Here is an 18,861-nt window from a genome sequence, read left to right as displayed (position 1 = left end):
TAAACAAAATTCGCTTATGAAAATCGGGAACAACGGCAATCTCATTTTGGGCCCATTCGACGAATCTACGCTTTACTTGATGATCGTTTGGCTTCAATTCTTGCACGAGTTGGATTTTGTAAGTACGCAAACCAAGATCCTTCCGCAAAATCTTCCATAAATGAAATGAAATTGCACTATTTGCAAGCGTTGTTCAGGCGTGAGTCTATTCATGATGAATTGCCAAACCAAACTGAAAATAAATCACTTGACAGCTGTTAAATCGGTCTCCATCTTGAACAGTAATGCCAACTTAAAGTTATATACCTCGAAAAAAAACACCCTTTTCTTACGATACTGATTTTATCGATGAATTCTATCTTACGATTGCATACAACTTTTCGAAGATTTTAGAAAATATATATTGGTCGATAATTAGCAATGTCTTCGGGAATATCCTTCTTATAGATTGGCAACACGGTGGCCATTTTAAGAGTTGAAGGGAACTTGCCGGATGATACAGACAGATTAATCAGGTGAGCAAAATGAATAGAAACCTGATCAATTATTGCCCTCAAAACCCTGACCGATATGCCGTCCATGCATGTACTCTTGGTGTTTTTGAGCTGTCGCACAGTAAGCACAATTTCTTCAGGAGTTGCCGAATAAACAAAAACTGTTTTATCAACATTTACTGGTAGAGTACAGCTTTTAGATATAGAACTGCCATAATAATTTGTAATTTTCGTAACAGTAATATTTGAAAAATGATCACCGAAGACACGAGCCAACTGCCGAGGTGTTGGTATAATTTCTCCCTAATGCCCGCCACTTACGAGGCGTTTTTCGAGCGTTTGGAAGCAGGCGTTCAAATGGCTTGCGTCCAAATGGTAGCTTGTCTACACCGACTACCATCCCATGCGTCCATCGACACCTGCCACTCAAGAGGTTGTTTTATTGAGTACCCGGGTCGGATTTCAGATGATCACAGACAGCTGGCAATTTATCAGGTAGCGTCGCATACCAATTCCTTGTGCAAAATGAAAGAATTTTTGATAGGTTTCATCGAAAAATATAGGCAGAAAACCTGTCGATGGAAAATAAAAAGTTCAGCATACGCAAACAGGAATATCAAAATTGAAGACTATGGGGAGCTAGTAGAATATTCCAAAGGAAAATTACAGAATGAAAGAGTAGATGTGAATTTATATTTGCCTGATATCGTTTTCCATTGTTATTGGCATATCTTCCTCTTTACATTGAAATAAACATTCATTAATTGAAGATCTTTTTTCCCTGGAATGTCCCATTGGAAGGTAGTCTTCCTAGTCAATCATTTTTACCAATTTGAAAACCGTAATCGAAAAAATTTTTTTTTTTTGCAACAACTATTACACATATCTGTAATGTGAGAAAATGAGGTTTGATAAGTTCGAACCAAATTACTCGAAATATATTTTTTATTACCAATGGTTCTTATCTAATACTAGATTTTCTTAAAATGGAGTTACGAAGGAAAATGAGAGATTCCTGGGATAATTTTAAGAATAAAAGGTCCCATAACATGAGCTCGCTAATGCATTGTTTTCGAGATACAGGGTGTTTCGTACTTTTTAGTGATGCTTTTATCAGTTTATCGAATCTCAATTAATCTTCGCTACAGATTGGGAAATAAGTATAATTAATTTATTCATCACAGCTTTCTTACTAGATGTTTATAATAATGTGGATTTATTTCTCGAAATCGATAGCAGTTACGACAAAACTACAACAAACCAAAAAATATAGTACTGGATCAGAATTTCTAATTACATTTTTCTTAACTACCAGTGGTTCACAAAAAATTGTTCTGAAGTTCTTTCCTTCAGAACAATTTTTTTTTATTTTTGATATTCCTGTTTGCGTATGCTGAACTCTTTATTTTCCATCGACAGGTGTTCTGTCTATATTTTTCGATGAAACATATCAGAAATTCTTTCATTTTGCACAAGAAATTGGTATGCTACGAAGTTCCGACGGTACCTGATGAATTGCCAGCTATCTGTGATCATCTGAAATCCGACCCGGGTACTCAATAAAATAACCTCTTGAGTGGAAGGTTTCGATGGACGCATGGGATGGTAGTCAGTGTAGACTAGCTGATATTTGGACGCAAGCCATTTGGACGCCTACTTTCAAACGCTCGAAAAAACGCCTCGTGAGTGGCGGACATTACAAGACAGGGATAAATTCTTGTTTCCTTTATTTCGACCCGTTTCACGATTTGAAATTTGAATAATTTATAAATTCCCGATTCATTACAATCTATTGGACTCTCACATTGAAAAGGATCACTTGTATTGTTCTAGATACGTGGAATAATATCCACATGATGTCGTTACAGCCTTTTTCGACCCGCTTATCCCGCTACGCGTAACCCTTGTTAAACTGTCTTCTTTCATGGCATTTTCCATCTGCTGCCTTCCCTGGTATCCCCCACATTTTTCCAATGTCGTTTTTGCCGTTTTCGTAGGGACGTGATGTTTCCTCCTGATCCAATGATATATTATGATAGTGATTTATTTTCGATATTATTTTCCAAGCGTATAAAGTAACGATATGATCTTTATTGTAACCTACTTTCGTTGAAAGTTTTTCGGAAGTAGGTTTGAAAAAAATTCAATCACTCTGAAATTATAGAAGCTAGAATTAATCTTCGAGACTAATTTTAAGTAACTATTGTCTGCCGGATATCTTCCATAATATTGAATGCAAATATTAAATTTTTGTGTGAATATGACACCTCGTATATAGTGATGGCCGACGTTTATGGCGATGACGACGTTTATGGAAAACTAATCATAATTTTGTGCTGAAATGTTGCATGTTGGGTTTTAAGACAATTATCTTTTTCCCTGAAATATTTTTAGATCTCTACAACGTCAGGTTATGCAGGAAACATACTACTACTTCCTCATTTTAAATTGCACACCCAGTATATTATTGCACCATGAGATAACTTTTTGATGACAATTTCGCCAATTGTCTTCGGTTATAAACTCAGCGGTTCATGAGTTAATGGGATTCTAATGAAAAAATGGTGGCGACGAGGACTCACATTTTTTCGAATATTCATGCAGAAAAAGTTTTTTCAAAAAAACCTTTTTCATTTTCGATTCTGCTAATACATAGAAGTATAAGACTGTTCGCGGTTTGGACCAAAAATCTACAGGGTGTTTATCAGAAGATCATGAAGTTGGACAACACAAAATCATCAAAACTCAAGATTTTCAAACTAGAAACTATATTTTTTATTATTTCAGTCAATTCTACGTATAAAAAGAGAGGAGTTACTTTAACATACCTCATACCGAAAATGAATACTTCAAGAGTTATCGACAAAGAACTTCAAATGAGGATATCTGATGATGCAATGATATACTGGGTGTGTCATTTGAAATAAGGAAGTAGTAGTCTGTTTCCGGTATAACTTGAAGTTGTAGAGATTTGAAAATAATTTTGGGGGGAAAATCATTATCTCGAATTCCAATATGCAAATTTTCAGCACGAAATTATGATTAGTTTTCTAAAAACGTCTAATAGGCAATCGCGGTAAATCACCCCGTATATGACAATACCAGTGGAAAATATGCAATCCGCAAATAAATGAATGAAACATTCAGTATAGATGCTGTTGAAACAAACTTTATGTACTTACGTCCTATACCTATCTTTTCAGAAATACAGGTTTTTTAACAAGAATTTTGTTTTGTTAATCAAAATAAAATAATGAATTCGAAGGACAATGGTTCAAATTTTTATTGCATCAAAAAAACTAAGGTTTGGCAATTATGAATGGAAAATTATACCTGATAAATGTCCACCACGACCATGGTTTTAGATGTCGATTCTTTAATTTAAAGTTTTTAATCCCTTTTTGACAAAATGGTGGGTATACTCATATCTTCTTTTTGTTTAAGGTCCGGAATTTACATTCCCTACGCCTCTACTTTCATTTCACCTATTTTCTACTCTTATCTGATCGGAAGACTTTCGTCCCTACTTCTTGTCACTTTTTTCTTCTATTTAGTTCTTTGAAAGAGGTATTTCCTCTTATCCGTCATTCTTATTTTTATTTGTAGTATCTTTCTTGATTTCTTATTCTTATGCTCTTTCAGCGTCTCTATTGTCTTCTTCCTTTGTTTATTGACTATTTCCCCTATAGTTTCAATTTTCAGTTCCTCTCTGATTTGTTGGTTGGTTATATACCATGAGGCGCCAAACGCTGTTCTGATTTCTGAATTTAGCGTACTTTGCAACTGGTCCTTATTATTGTCTTTCGTATTATGCCAGGTTACTCCTACATACGTAATGCTTGGTATTAGCACTATTTTTATTATCTTCATCTTGCTTTGTAAAGAAAGTTTACTTTCAGGGTTGAGCAGCGGGTACAGTCTTTCGTGCAATTGCCTTGCCTTTTTCTGTTTTCCTCTATCGGTTTGTTAAAATTCATTATTTCATCTAGTATTACTCCCAGATATTTTGCTTCCTTTTTCCATTCTATCGTCTGGTTTTCTATTTTGACGTTTCCTGCTTTCTCTTTCTTTACTGTTGTTCCTCCGAAGTAGATTGCAACTGTTTTCGATGTATTCAGGGCCGTCGCTAGCCAAATTGCCGCCCTAGGCAAATTCCCAATTTGCCGCCCTAACAGTCAACTCTGCAAAATGCAAAAAAATTATTTTGGCTTATCGGGGTCTTCAACCAAAATATGGAAAAATTGAAGGTGACTGTTTGGGAAATTTTAATAATAACATAGAAAAAACAAAAACAAAACCAACAAGTTCAAACTAATACAAAAAATAAAATTCATTTTAGGATTGGTAAGTAACAATAATAATAGGAACACATGAATGACTAGAACAAAAAATGAAAGTATCTGTCCGGAAAAAATATTCAACGAATTATTTAGAAATTAACTTTTCGATCATTGGAAAAAATGATCGAAGTTATACATTATTTCCATTTTTTGAACCAAAGAGAAAAGAAAACGAATTAAATATAACGAATTCGGTACGTTTTTTTGCCGACATTTCTAAGTTTTCATAAAATTATGCCGTAAATTGTAAAGAATCAAAAAGATGGAGTTCGCTACCAATACCTTTCGTCCTTTCATATTTCATAATAATATTCAATAAGGACCCGCTCTAGCGTTTCTGCCGCCCCGGCAAAAATACAAGTCGACGCCCTTGCAAATTCGTGATAAGATTTTTTTATAAAAAGTTAAAAAGGTTTTATGGACGTAATATGTATTGAGTGTAATTATTTCTTATGAATTCGAATTTAATCAGGAAAGATTATTAATTGATAAACTACTAAAGAAATTAATGAAAATTGTTGGACGAAACAGATAAAAATTCCATTTCTTGAATATATTTGGTTTTTTCCATGAATTGTTCGTAAACCCGTATTAGGTCACAAAAATCTACACTCGATTTCAGCAGCTGGTATAACGTAAACAAAACCGATCTTCGACAGAGGCAATAAAGTGATAAAACTGTGCTAGAAACCAATTGCTAGTTATGAAAGGAAGCAAGGACGATTTCTCATAAAGGCACGTCACGGTCCGTAATGTTTTTAAGATGTTAAAAATGTGGTAATGGAATCTATTACAAATGTTCGAATGATAACTATTTCAGTTCCGTTAATATCGCTCTTATGCCTACTACCGAAAACAAAATTGCAAGACCCTCCGAATTTCAGAATTGTACCTAGCATTTTAACACCTGACAAAGTACCTTATCAAGTATCTGAAAAAGAATCTTCAGATAGTTATTTCAATTCTTTTTTTTAAGTATCTTAAGATACCTTTGCAAAAAAGTATCTTATTTTGTATCTAGACACTCTTATAAAGTAAATTTGACGGCTTTGTCAACTTTATTTTAAAATATAGGTAATTGATTTATAAAATTTGAAATAATATTCCAATTTCCAATCAGCATTGAAAAATCAAGTTATTAATCCGAAAAAAAAATCACGGTGAAAGTAAAAAGAAATCTATTCAATACATTCTTCTAGTAATTTAGTACCTAGATTTCTCGGAAAAAGTAGAAAATACCTTCCTTCAATCTTTGCCGCCCCTCTAGAATAGGCTCTGCGGTTTCAGGTTCTTCTGCTGAGTTCCACTTTATAAAACGTTTGAACATTTTGTTTTCTTTCAGGGGGTTTAGACGACATCTGGATATTTATGAGTTGTTGTGTATAATGCGGCACCTTTGATGGTTTAAATTGTTGATTAAATGGTCTGTATATTTTCGTGTTGTTTCTAACCGATTTAAATCTCATTTCTTACTTTGAATTTTTACACATATGATTTCTGTTGATCAAGATTGAAATGCCGCCCCAGAATTTTGCCGCCCTAGGCGGTCGCCTCCCCTGCCTACCCCCTAGCGACGGCCCTGGATGTATTCACTATGAATCTCCATTTCTTGAAGTATTCCATCAGTTTTTCTAGGTCTATCTGTAACTGCCAAGTAATTGTTCTCCGCATTCTACTCTGATAGTATATGGCAATGTCATCTGCAAACTGGGCTATCTTGCATCTATTCATTTTCGATATGTCTGCCATGTATAAGTTGAACAGCAGCGGTCCTATCACCGATCCTTGAGGAACTCCGGCTTTTATTTCTCTGATCGTTGACCTGGTACTATCGATATTCACCCTAAATTTTCTATTTGCCAAGTATGATTGTATCAATCTTGTAAGTTTGATTGGAAATTTCATCAACTTTTTTGTATATCAGACCTCGATGCCACATTTTATCAAATGCCTTTTCTATATCCAAGAATATTGCACCGGTATCTGTAGAGAGGTTCATTTGCTCCTTAGTATTTTCCGTTAGTCGTACCAGTTGATGAATCGTTGAATGATCTTTATAAACCCAAACTGGTGATCTGGAATTATTTTCTTTTCTTCTACGAAATCTGTCAGTCATCTGTGGTTTAGATTATCTACCACTTTACTCATTGCTGATAATAGGCTTATGGGTCGATAATTCGATGGGTCTTTTTCGTCTTTTCCTCTTTCTTCCAAATTAATATTGTATCCGCCGTTTTTTGTTTGTTTGGATAATATCCTGTTTTTAGTATGAATCTGGCTCTTTCAACGATTTCATCTCGAGCTTCTCCTGGTAAGTTTTTAATAGCTTGATTGAGTATTTCATTTATTCCGGGAGTTTTTCTATTTTTTAATCTTTTGATAACTTCTTCAATTTCTTCCTTAGTCACTTCTGTCGAATCTTCTTCCATTTCATTGTGATCTTCGTCTGTTATATTTCCCTGTACTTCGACTGATTGGTTGAATTGGTCGTCGTTGATTTTTGGATTCAGCTTAAATTGATGTTCCAGAGATTCTGCAAACATTCCTTCCTTTCCTTCATTTGCGACAGCTACTTCTTCAGTGCTGGTATCTTCGCTTTCGTTTTTCTTACAGTTAGTGCTGTCGTCATTTTCCACAGTGGTTGGTCTTCCGTACCTAGTTCTTCTTAACTTCTTGTCTCCGTTGAACACTTGTCTGACTCTGTTTTTCACATCGTTCGTCAATTTATTCATTATAGTTTTGTCACCGGGGTTTAATGTGCGTCTATACTGTTTCTTCGCCTTTTTCTTTTCCTCTAGATGACTACATACATAATTATATCTGAAATCAAATAAAAAAAAGGAAAAACCAGAAAGGAGTAATAAATAATAATAGTTTCCATTATATTGATTTGAAGTTAGCGACCTATTTTAAAAGAAAATCTGAAACTGAATGGATATCTAAGAAACCATCATGAAATTTATAAATTGGTCAAGTATTTACCAATTGGTCAAACACACTCACTATGTGGGCTTCCAATAGAATGTCATTACAAGAGCATACTATTACAACGATAATGACCAGTCCTAAGTCGATTTGAAATGTACCAAGTTTTCCTAGGAAGATTGAAACCAGGAACATTCTCTGAAGGATCAACGATTAGATTTTGTTGAACACATTATAAGAACTCCATTCCGAACGCAAAATGTCCTCGTCACTTTCATTATATTGAAGGAAAGTATTAACCAAAAAGAACAACAGTATTCAGCAACAGAAAAAAAGTGTTTTTTTTTTCGATGTAAATAACTTTAAGTTGGCATTACTGTTCAAGAAGGCGACCGATTTAACAGCTATCCAGTGATTTATTCTCAGTTTGGTTCGGCAATTCATCATGAATAGACTCACGCCTGAACAACGCTTGCAAATAGTGCAATTTTATTTCGAAAATAATGGTTCTGTGCGGAATACGTATCGCGCACTACGTCCATTTTATTTTGTTCAGCGATGAAGCGCATGATTGAATGGCTACGTCAACAAACAAAACTGCCGCATTTGGAGTGAAGCTAATCCTCAAGTGCATGTCGAAACGCCGTTACATCCAGAAAAACTGACTGTTTGGTGCGCTTTATGGGCTGGTGGAATCACTGGTCAGTACTTCTTCAAAAACGATGATGGCCAGGACGTTACAGTCAATGGTGATCGGTATAGAGCCATGATTACTAACTTTTTCATTCCTGAATTGAACAACCATGATGTCCAGGAGCTGTGGTTCCAACAAGACGGCGCAACATGTCACACAGCTCGTGCCACAATCGATTTATTGAAAGACACGTTTGGTGACCGCCTAATTTCACGTTTTGGACCTGTGAATTGGCCTCCAAGATCTTGTGATTTAACACCGCTAGACTACTTTCTGTGGGGCTATGTAAAGTCATTGGTCTATGCGGATAAGCCACAAACCCTTGACCATTTGGAAGACAACAGTCGTCGTTTTATTGCCGATATACGGCCACAAATGTTGGAAAAAGTCATCGAAAATTGGACGTCCAGATTGGACTACATCCGAGCCAGCCGTGGCGGTCATATGCCAGAAATCATATCCAAAATGTAATGCCACAAGATTATCTTGCGGTTAAATTAAATTCATGTCAATCGAATAATCCATCGTTGTTTTATTGCAATTTAAAGTTCTATAGCTCTAAAAAAAAACACCCTTTACTTGGTGAGATGCATTAGATAATAGTTATAAAAAGCCTCGTGAACGTCAGCTACGACTCGGCTGGGGGAGAGCGACGGCAGTCTCCCAAACACGAAGAAAAAAAATACATTAAGTCATTTCCTTCCAAATGAAAATTTGTCAAATTGTAGCTAACCCAATAACTAGACGAAAAACAATAATCAGCTGGCTATAGCATAGTGTATTATACGTCAGCTGATGCCTCAAACATGAAAGAAAAAATTTATATTTCCAATACAACTCTGACATTGACTCTGAATTCGGATATAATGAATCAGAGAGTGGAAGTGAATAAATAACATTGTTATTTTCATTGTAATTTTATATATTGTTTATCGGGAACCAGTTGAATTGAACGAATCTAATTGATCAATTATTTGTTTAAATATATCTCAAATTATTAAATTATATTCATTATTATTCGTTTCAAGAATCTTGAAGCGAAATATTTATTTGATCCGAACACTCATATTTGAAATATTGTGGTGTAATGCCGAATACTTAAAGATACGTCATTTCAGCTGATTATACTGGTGTGATAAATAGAAAAATTAGCTAGCAGTAAGTCGAGGGAAACCTGGTCAGCTGATGCATTTGAATGGGCAATAGAAGCATTCTGCGTAATAACTTTCAAAATATCAGCTGACGGTTTACCCACCAAGATACAGCCAGCTGACATATATAGTTATCCATAGTTGCATGTAAGCTATCATCCGGCAAATTTTGGTTTGAGAGGAAATCATTGAAAATATATTTTTTTCATGTTTGAGGCACCAGCTGACGTATAATACACTATGCTATAGCCAGCTGATTGTATTTTTTCGTCTAGATATTGGGTTAGCTACAATTTTTCAGTTGGGAGGAAATGACTGAATGTATTTTTTTCTTCGTGTTTGGAGGGCTTCCGCCGCTCTCCCCCCCAGCCGAGTCGTAGCTGACGTTCACGAGGCTTTTTATTACTATTATCTGATGCATTTTACTAATTACCGTTGGAGAGGAACTTGGTCATGTATATCTGTTACTGGCTCCCGGACTATGATGTTTTGTATAAGGGCATAAACGCCACTCAAGAAAATAATTTTCCATAATTTTCAGATCTTCTGATGAAGTATTCTCAATAATTCCGAAATCAGAATAACATAACACAATAGCAATAGAGTAATATCATCAATATTAAAAAAAAAAAAACCTCTCATTGGAAAACCCTCTATTTCAATTCCCACCCTACTTCCAAATCTGTGTCTGTAATCATTCACGATTTAATGATTTTAATTTCATATCCGTCCAAGAGTGATCGTTGGGTGTTCGCTTCCATAAGCGGACATGAAAAATTCTATTACCATCACGCCACATGCTCCTGCCATAAATTTGACATATATGTGGGATCCAAATTCTTAACACCCGACTGAATGATACGCTACTGACTTTACGAAACGAGAACTACATGATCGACCCTAAAAGGTTGCCCTATGCAGATTTATCGATATAGGAAGACGTAAGGGGAATAGGTACTTGAAACTTAAGGACTGAGGTACGATACTGGACGTAAGATGGGAGACGGAGAGTTAGATTCGACGTTAGAGACGAGACGGGAAAGGTTAAATAATTCGACGTGATAGACGCATAGAATTCAACGTAAAATGGTACGCAGCGAGTAAGAGAATTCGACGTTAGATATAGACGGATCAACGCGAATAATCAGACAATTAGACGATAGACGAAAGTTCAGTGGCTGTACATTCAATTGACGTGAATTGTACATTGTGTAAATAAACATTAGTTAAGTTCCGGCGGCCTTTTTTATATAACCCCTAGACAACGATATAAAAACCCTACATTTTGGGGGCTCGTCCGGGATGGAAGAAGAAACCACACATTTCGAAGAATTATTTGGAGAAGACATCGAAATCGACGTAGAAGTGTCTAGAATTTGCGACGAGGAAAAATTGCCAGTGAGTCAATCAACAATTGGGAATACGGAAGAAGCCAGTACCGAAGGTGTAGACGAGAGAGTTTCGATCCAGTAGACGAAAGGACCGAAACGAGATCAATTTTCCGCAGTAATCAGAGGATGAATGGTAAAATTGTATGCAGATTTTCAAGGTAGGACGTTTATCTTTCCAATTTCCATATTGCGAGGCTTGTTGAAGAAGACGACCAAAGAAGAGACTTCATATTTGTTTTTAACATTTTTGAATTTTGAAATTGCATTTGAACATTGTTGATATTTGTGATTATTGATTTGATTTATTTTGTGAGAATATACAGCCATTTAACGTTCATATTAAATCGAATATTTTGATAATTTTGAGTTGAGATAGCATAGTCGAATTAGTATTGATTTTAGAGTTTACTGTTTTAATTTGGCGGTTTTCATTCATTTGAATTTTCAGTTTTTCGTTGAATATTGATCGAGTAATTTTTATTGAAAATGTCAACTTTGGGCGATATTACAATTATTGAGAATCAAATATCTAATGCTAAATTATCTGCTGTCAAAGCATTACATTTTATTTGTTACGGTGATGAAGGCGAACCGCGTAAGGTCCGTAGAGCGCTACGTAAATTTTCTGGTTTTGGATGGGACAGAAACTCAGACGATCACTTGACAAAAGTACAAGACGTTTATAAACAACTTAGACTCCCAGACCTGATAACCGTTTCCAATATGCTTGGCTTGGATTATAGTGGAACCGATGACGTAATTATCGAACGTATATGCTCATTCTTAATAAAATTCGAAGTAGATGACGGAAATTTAGAAGAGGATTCCAACGAATCAGAGAGAGATGACGAAAATGACGACGAGACGGAAAACACTGACGACGAGAATGAAAACAGTGACGTAGAAAAATATTCCTCAAGACATGACAAATTCAATAGACGAAAAATTATGAAAAAAGAGAGTTTTTCATTGACTTTTCGAGACGTAGAAGATAGTATTAGGCCATTTGACGGAAAAGAAGATTATCCAATAGAAAAGTGGATCGAGGATTTCGAAGAAATTGCAGAAGTGACGGGATGGAATGACTTGCAAAAGTTGATATTTGCAAAGAAATCTTTGAAAGGTCTCGCTAAACTATTCATTCAGTCTCAAAAAGGTATTAGAACTTGGAGTATTTTGAAGAGAAGATTGATTCAGGAGTTTGAAGTCAATGTAAACAGTGCACAAATTCATAAAATGTTGATGTTTAGAAAGAAGAAATATGATGAAAATGTTCAAGAATATGTATTGATCATGAGGGAAATAGCTAGTCGAGCTAATATAGAAAATGAAGTTGTAATTCAATACATCATAGATGGAATACAGGACGAATCATCAAATAAAATCATATTGTATAGTGCCAGAAACTTTCCAGAATTCAAGGAAAAAGTGAAACTGTATGAAACTATTTCCAAGAAACAACCTGTAAGAGATATTAAACCTTTCAAGATCAAAAGAGACGGTATGAGACATGAGGAAAAAAATGAATTTAAGAAGGTATATAGAGAAAAAATCAGTTATCAGAATAGGAATGATAAGCAAGAACTTTGTTATAATTGCGGAACCCACGGTCATAAATCCAAAGAGTGTCCAGACAGAAGTAAAGGCGTGAAATGTTTTAGTTGTAAGAAATTTGGTCATTTATCATCGAACTGTCCTGACAAAATTTCACAACAGACTCGAACTTCTAAAAATGTTAATACTATGAATATAGTACCGCGAAATGCAATTAAATTGACTTTTGACGAAATTAAATTACTAGCATTATTTGATACCGGCAGTGACATAAGCGCGATTAGACAAGACGTGTACGAATTATATTTCAGAGACGATTTGTTTTCGAAGGATAATATCTTAGTTAAAGGGATAGGATCAAATCGGGTTAAAACATTAGGTTCAATCAGGAAAAAGGTTGAAATAGACGGCGAAGAATTTGATATGTTGTTTTATATTTTACCTAAACAGACGATGGACTTCCAAGTTATAGTCGGAAATAATTTATTGAAGCAAGCGGAAGTACTCATAAGAGATGAAGGAATAGTTGTACACAAAATAGAAGAAAAATTCTTGATGAGTATCAGAGTTGATGCGAGCATAGTAGACGATGATATTGATTTGACGCACGTAGACGACAAGTTAGACAGAAAGTTAAAGGAACAAATTATTGGGGATGTTATGCCAAAAAAGACGATGTCTACCAATTTTGAAGTACGCAAAGATGAAGAACCGATATGCATAACACCGGAAAAGGAACAAGAACAAAAACCACTTGACGAAAATGGATTGTTAGGGAGAGTGAAAATAACTCAAAGGAATAAGATCAGAAAAAAGAAAGATATTGTGTTATCCGAACTTATAGAAGAAGAAGTGAAGAAACAGTTTGACGAAGTCAGAGAAAATTTGAGAGAAGAATTTCATAAACAGCACTCGAAGAAAGTCGAAATTAAAAATCGGAAAAATTATAACGGAAAAAGGAGAAAAGCCGTTTTTTTCAAAGAAGGTGATTTAGTTTCGATTAGAAGAACTCAATTTCGTGTAGGATTAGAAGTGCATAAGAAATTTCTAGGACCATACGAAGTGATCAAAGTGAAGAGAAATGACAGATATGACTTAGGATAGGAAACTACGAAGGACCCATTCGGATATCGACTTATTCGGAGTATATGAAGCCTTGGATACAGTATGAATCCGAGTCGGATTCTCAGTAGGATGGCCGAGTGTGGGATCCAAATTCTTAACACCCGACTGAATGATACGCTACTGACTTTACGAAACGAGAACTACATGATCGACCCTAAAAGGTTGCCCTATGCAGATTTATCGATATAGGAAGACGTAAGGGGAATAGGTACTTGAAACTGGACGTAAGATGGGAGACGGAGAGTTAGATTCGACGTTAGAGACGAGACGGGAAAGGTTAAATAATTCGACGTGATAGACGCATAGAATTCAACGTAAAATGGTACGCAGCGAGTAACAGAATTCGACGTTAGATATAGACGGATCAACGCGAATAATCAGACAATTAGACGATAGACGAAAGTTCAGTGGCTGTACATTCAATTGACGTGAATTGTACATTGTGTAAATAAACATTAGTTAAGTTCCGGCGGCCTTTTTTATATAACCCCTAGACAACGATATAAAAACCCTACATATATAACCCTTCCGTTATTTAGTATCATCGCTTTTCGATCGATATTTTCTTCGTTAACTCTTCAGTCCGTGCCACGATCACCGATCTCATTTATCAACCCCCTGATGTATTGCAATGGATGCTTCTAATAAAGTCTTATGGGAGTGAAACTCACTGACGCATATACGAAGCGGGAAAATGCTACATTCGAATTATGCATGCATCATGACGAGGAAAAGTTATCATTTTGCTTGGTACACACCACAGGTATGCGAACTCATGCAATTGTTGTTTTTATAGGACCGCTTTGTTACAATGAAACTTTATTAGCAATTTAAATACATGGAGTGGTTAAAAGTTTCCGCTTTCAAGGATCCGAATCAAATAAAAATATAGAAATGTTCCTAACTGAAGCGGAAATAACCTACCTGCCGTATGTGTTAGGATCTCAGAGTGATAAACATAGATAGAGAGAGCATATGTCATTTTCAGTAAGCAAATTTTGTCCCCAACATATTTCACTCAATTCGCGAGTTTCTCCACAAAGAACGCACTTCTTAATTCCCATAGTGAATCAACGTTTCATATTAACACAAAATATATGGAAATAAATACCTCAATATATCTGACATTCAAAAAACAAACTACAAACGGCGCAAAACAACCGATGACACTAGGATAGCAGAAGTTAACAAACCTTGGATTTCAGCAGGTAGATACAGAAAAAATAAATATTCTGCTCATTATAAATTCGGCAATTAGGAAGAATTTTAGATTCCAAATATTCAAATTTGCATATTTAATCGGAAATCACTCGAATAAATATACACTGTGTCCGTTAAGTATGAAACAAATTCATTTTCAGCTAAACAGACCATTTAATGAAATAATCCTGAAACACGTCGATTTTTTTTATTTTAATTCACCGTATTTTAAAATAATAATCTAATATACAGGGTGAATTACTTTCAAGTAATGACGTCACCGTCATGGGAACACCCCCATTTTGTTTCAATTTTCTCTAGCTGAGCTGATTCCAAAAGTGTATCACATGTTGATTCCAATTGGTACAGGGTGGACAAAAATACAATAGTTTTGTGTGTGCTCATGAAGTAACGCGTAACATTCTATATTAGTTAAATTAGCAATATTATCAAAAATACTTATTGTCTAGCGGCAATTGGTTTGAATGTAACACCCTGCAGTTTGTTACATTTTCAGATTAATAAAAATAAGCTGTTTCCAAACATGTTTGGTACTTGTGGTCTAGCAGACAGAATATGAAAGAAATTATTTCTTATCAATTTAAAAAAAACATAGTCGTCTAGTTTTATGTGAAATGTCATTATTTGTTTATTGCCGCTATGGGTTTCTTTCTATTTTTCACATAACGAATATGTAGTTCACATTGAAAAAGATGACTTGTTTTATGATCTTTCGATACATGCTGCTAAAAAATCATCTACATCTGAAGAAACAACAAATACCAACTCAAATTTCAAAAATCCTGTAATTGGGTTTAATAAGTTATGCAGCATATTAATGTGAGAATGAATAATTCAATGATTCAATTATCATTCATTAGGGCTATAATCATTACGGTATTTAATGCTACATAAAAATCATAAAATGCTGATACGATATGTGGCACCCTATATCAGTTAGCTTTTATATAGTTAAGATTCTTTTTATTTTCTAGCCCTAATGCATGCTGTCGTTTTCGGCAACGTTACAGCAATAATCCAAAGAATTTATTCAAGAAGATCGCTGTATCACAGTAAATGGCGGGATTTGAAGGACTTTCTGACCCTCCATCAGATCCCGAAAGAACTCAAACAGAGGATGCAAGATTATTTCCAGACAATGTGGAGTCTCAATCACGGAATCGATATACATGAGGTAAGTTTAACTCATTCAAATTCAATCCTTTTGCAAGGGATGTTATACTTATCTAAGTATTAAAATAAATTGGTCGCCTATATTACATTTTTAAGTAGATACAAATAGTTATCCAAATTATGGTTCTGATATTGGATACATTATACTGGTTGATCGAAAATCATTTTTTTTAAATTTCAATCATAAAAATGGAATGAATCGATCTTTCCAAATGGTGAGAATATTTCATAATTTCCACTTTGATTGAATGATTAGGGGATTCTTTGATTTCGACTGAAAAATCTCACCGAAATGATAATGAAACTGTAGGAAATTGTGCATGAATGGCCCATAATTATCTTACATCTGAAAATTAATGATCAATTCGAAGAGATCATTAGTTTTCTCTTCAGCTCCGAACTACTTGAATTGTATCGTTGCCACCTATGATAATAATTTCTCCAATTTCTTAGGGCCCTAAAGTTAATAAATAATATCTTATTATATCTAATTATCACTTTATCGCAAAGATTTCCTTTGTCGGAACTTTAGATTACATTATTTACTACTTTAACATTTTTACTCACAAAGATTTGGTTAGTAGATTTAGTATATTTTGTTGATTAGTTTGAGGTTTGAGGTGGATGACGTGAAATTTTTCTATTATATTTCCTGTCACATATATTCCGTGTTTAACTTTTGATGTATGTTGCATGATCTCAAAACTAATCGAAATTATTTAACAAATTGCTTTGGAAAACTTCTTCAAAAGAAGGAAAATTGATGCAGGCGAATCTTCAAGTTTTTCGCATTTGAATACAACTTGACACTTCTACAGATTGAAATCAATCTCAAGAAGTGTCTGTAAGTTCAAAGGAGATTGGAAACGAATAACCAATTTTTGTTTCCGTTTATAACTCTTTATCCCCCCAAAGACTCATGTCTAGGTACGCCACTGTCAAGTAGTTCCGGTGTGAACATATCGAAAAACCCTTCATAAAATCACAATTCATCTGTTTTGCCACAGCCGTCTTCAACAGTTGAACACGGCTGTGGTTTTGCTAAATCTCACTCAAGGAGAACTCGGCGAGCACAGGGCAATAAAATATCTAGGTTTTTGGTACCGGTCAACTAACCGTAATATGGGCAAGGGCGTAGACCTTTTTTTCTTTTGGGGGGGTAATCGAAAAAAAAAATTTTGACGACATTGTTTACTCCTGTCTATAATGTGAGAAAAAACGGTTTAATAACGAAGCTTACTCGAAATAATATTTTTGTTACCATTTCAATTGTTCTTATATTATACTGGGTGATCCTGAATTGAAGTTACAGAGGAAAATGGGAGATTCCTTGAATAATTTTAAAAATAAAATGGACCATAAACATGAGCCCGCAAACGCTTTGATTTCGAGATACAAGGCGTTTCTTGTAGTCCTATTTTTTTGTGATGCTTAACCAGATTATCGAATCTTTATTAATCTTCGCTACAGAGTTGGTAAATAAGTACCATAACTTAAAATTTATTTATTTATCACAGCTACCTAACTGGTATCTTTATAATAATTTGGAGTTTCCTGAGAATTACTATAAAGACCTATTCAAATTTGTTTCTCGAAATCGATTGTAGATACGACAAAACTACAACAAACCAAAAAAAGGAATAGTACTGAATCAGATTTTCTCTTTAAATTTTTCTAAACTACCAGTGTTTCACATAAAAATAATTCTGGAGGAAAGAAGCGAGCACCTTTCCAGAAAAAATTCACATTTTAGATTTGCATTTAAAATTAGGATATCACATGATGAAAACTTTAAATTGGAATATCTATGCCAATTCAAGTTGAATATCTTGTGAAGGGAAGGTGCTATGAGAGAAAAACTTGAACTTTAACACCTGTATCTCAAAAACGAAGCGTTTACGGATTCTTGTTATGGGACTTTTTTCTTGAAATGATCCAAGAAATCTGTCATTTTCATTTGTACCTCCAATTTAGGAACACCCTGTAAATATAGTCAATTCAAAACTGATGTCTTCACAAATAAATTGCAATTTGATTGAAACACAATAAATTGTACAACACAGCCCAGACAATTTTTCGATGCGAATTACTCAGTTCAGTTCTTTGATAACTACATAATTTGTTTTATTTTTTATACTTCTTGTGTTTCAACGATATTTTTTATTGTATCTCATACATGAAATTTCTTTTTAGTTCTTGTGGGGTTATAGGCCTTGGCCTCCCCCTTCTCTATTGTAATAATAATAAAAAGAAGAAAAACCGAAAACAACGGGTAAGTGTATACCGATGACGAATGCAAATATCACATATGGCAAATGAAGGGCGATATCGAGAAAGCGGATAAATAAAGGAAAATAATAAACCTCGGACAAAGAGGAGCTCGTATTGCAATAAAAGTACTCATCTTGAAAGCGATAATAAAATCATAAACCTTAAAGGTGTCCGATTATTTACTGACTTGTCGATTCAAAGCAAAGTAAAATTATTATTGGTTCATTTTATGGAGAAATTTTCGTTCTTCGCCTTCTGCGAGATTTCTAAAATTTTATATTTTGAAAATCTTGGGGGGTTAATTACCCCCAGTACCCCTCCATTTGTATGCACTTGAATATGGGTTGGTCATTTTTTGTAGTTAATGTTGGAATATTAATTTTGATCACTGTCTATAATTCAAAATTAAGTAGCCAATATAGAAACAAAATTGTATCGGTGGCGTAACTGTTTTCTTCATTAATTACCAATTAAAAAATCTCAATATTTTCAATTTTTCGCCATTTTCGCGTGAATGGTGCT

At 34.7% G+C, this 18,861-nt stretch overlaps 1 protein-coding gene across 4 annotated transcripts in view; it reads left to right on the top strand.

Moving 5' to 3' along the window:
• The window catches only part of LOC123679769 (potassium voltage-gated channel subfamily H member 8), a 444,333-nt gene that overhangs the window by 220,932 nt on the left and 204,540 nt on the right, over positions 1-18,861 (top strand). For all 4 annotated transcript variants that reach the window (XM_045617253.1, XM_045617252.1, XM_045617255.1 and 1 more), the window contains one exon: positions 15,870-16,069. In XM_045617253.1, coding sequence (XP_045473209.1) covers positions 15,870-16,069 — 200 coding nt within the window. The remainder of the gene's footprint in view (positions 1-15,869; positions 16,070-18,861) is intronic.

This window comes from Harmonia axyridis, chromosome 5 (genome assembly GCF_914767665.1).
Source record: "Harmonia axyridis chromosome 5, icHarAxyr1.1, whole genome shotgun sequence".
NCBI lineage: Eukaryota > Metazoa > Arthropoda > Insecta > Coleoptera > Coccinellidae > Harmonia > Harmonia axyridis.
The sequence above is the reverse complement of the archived record's forward strand: the minus strand, read 5'-3'. Positions and strand labels throughout refer to the sequence as shown.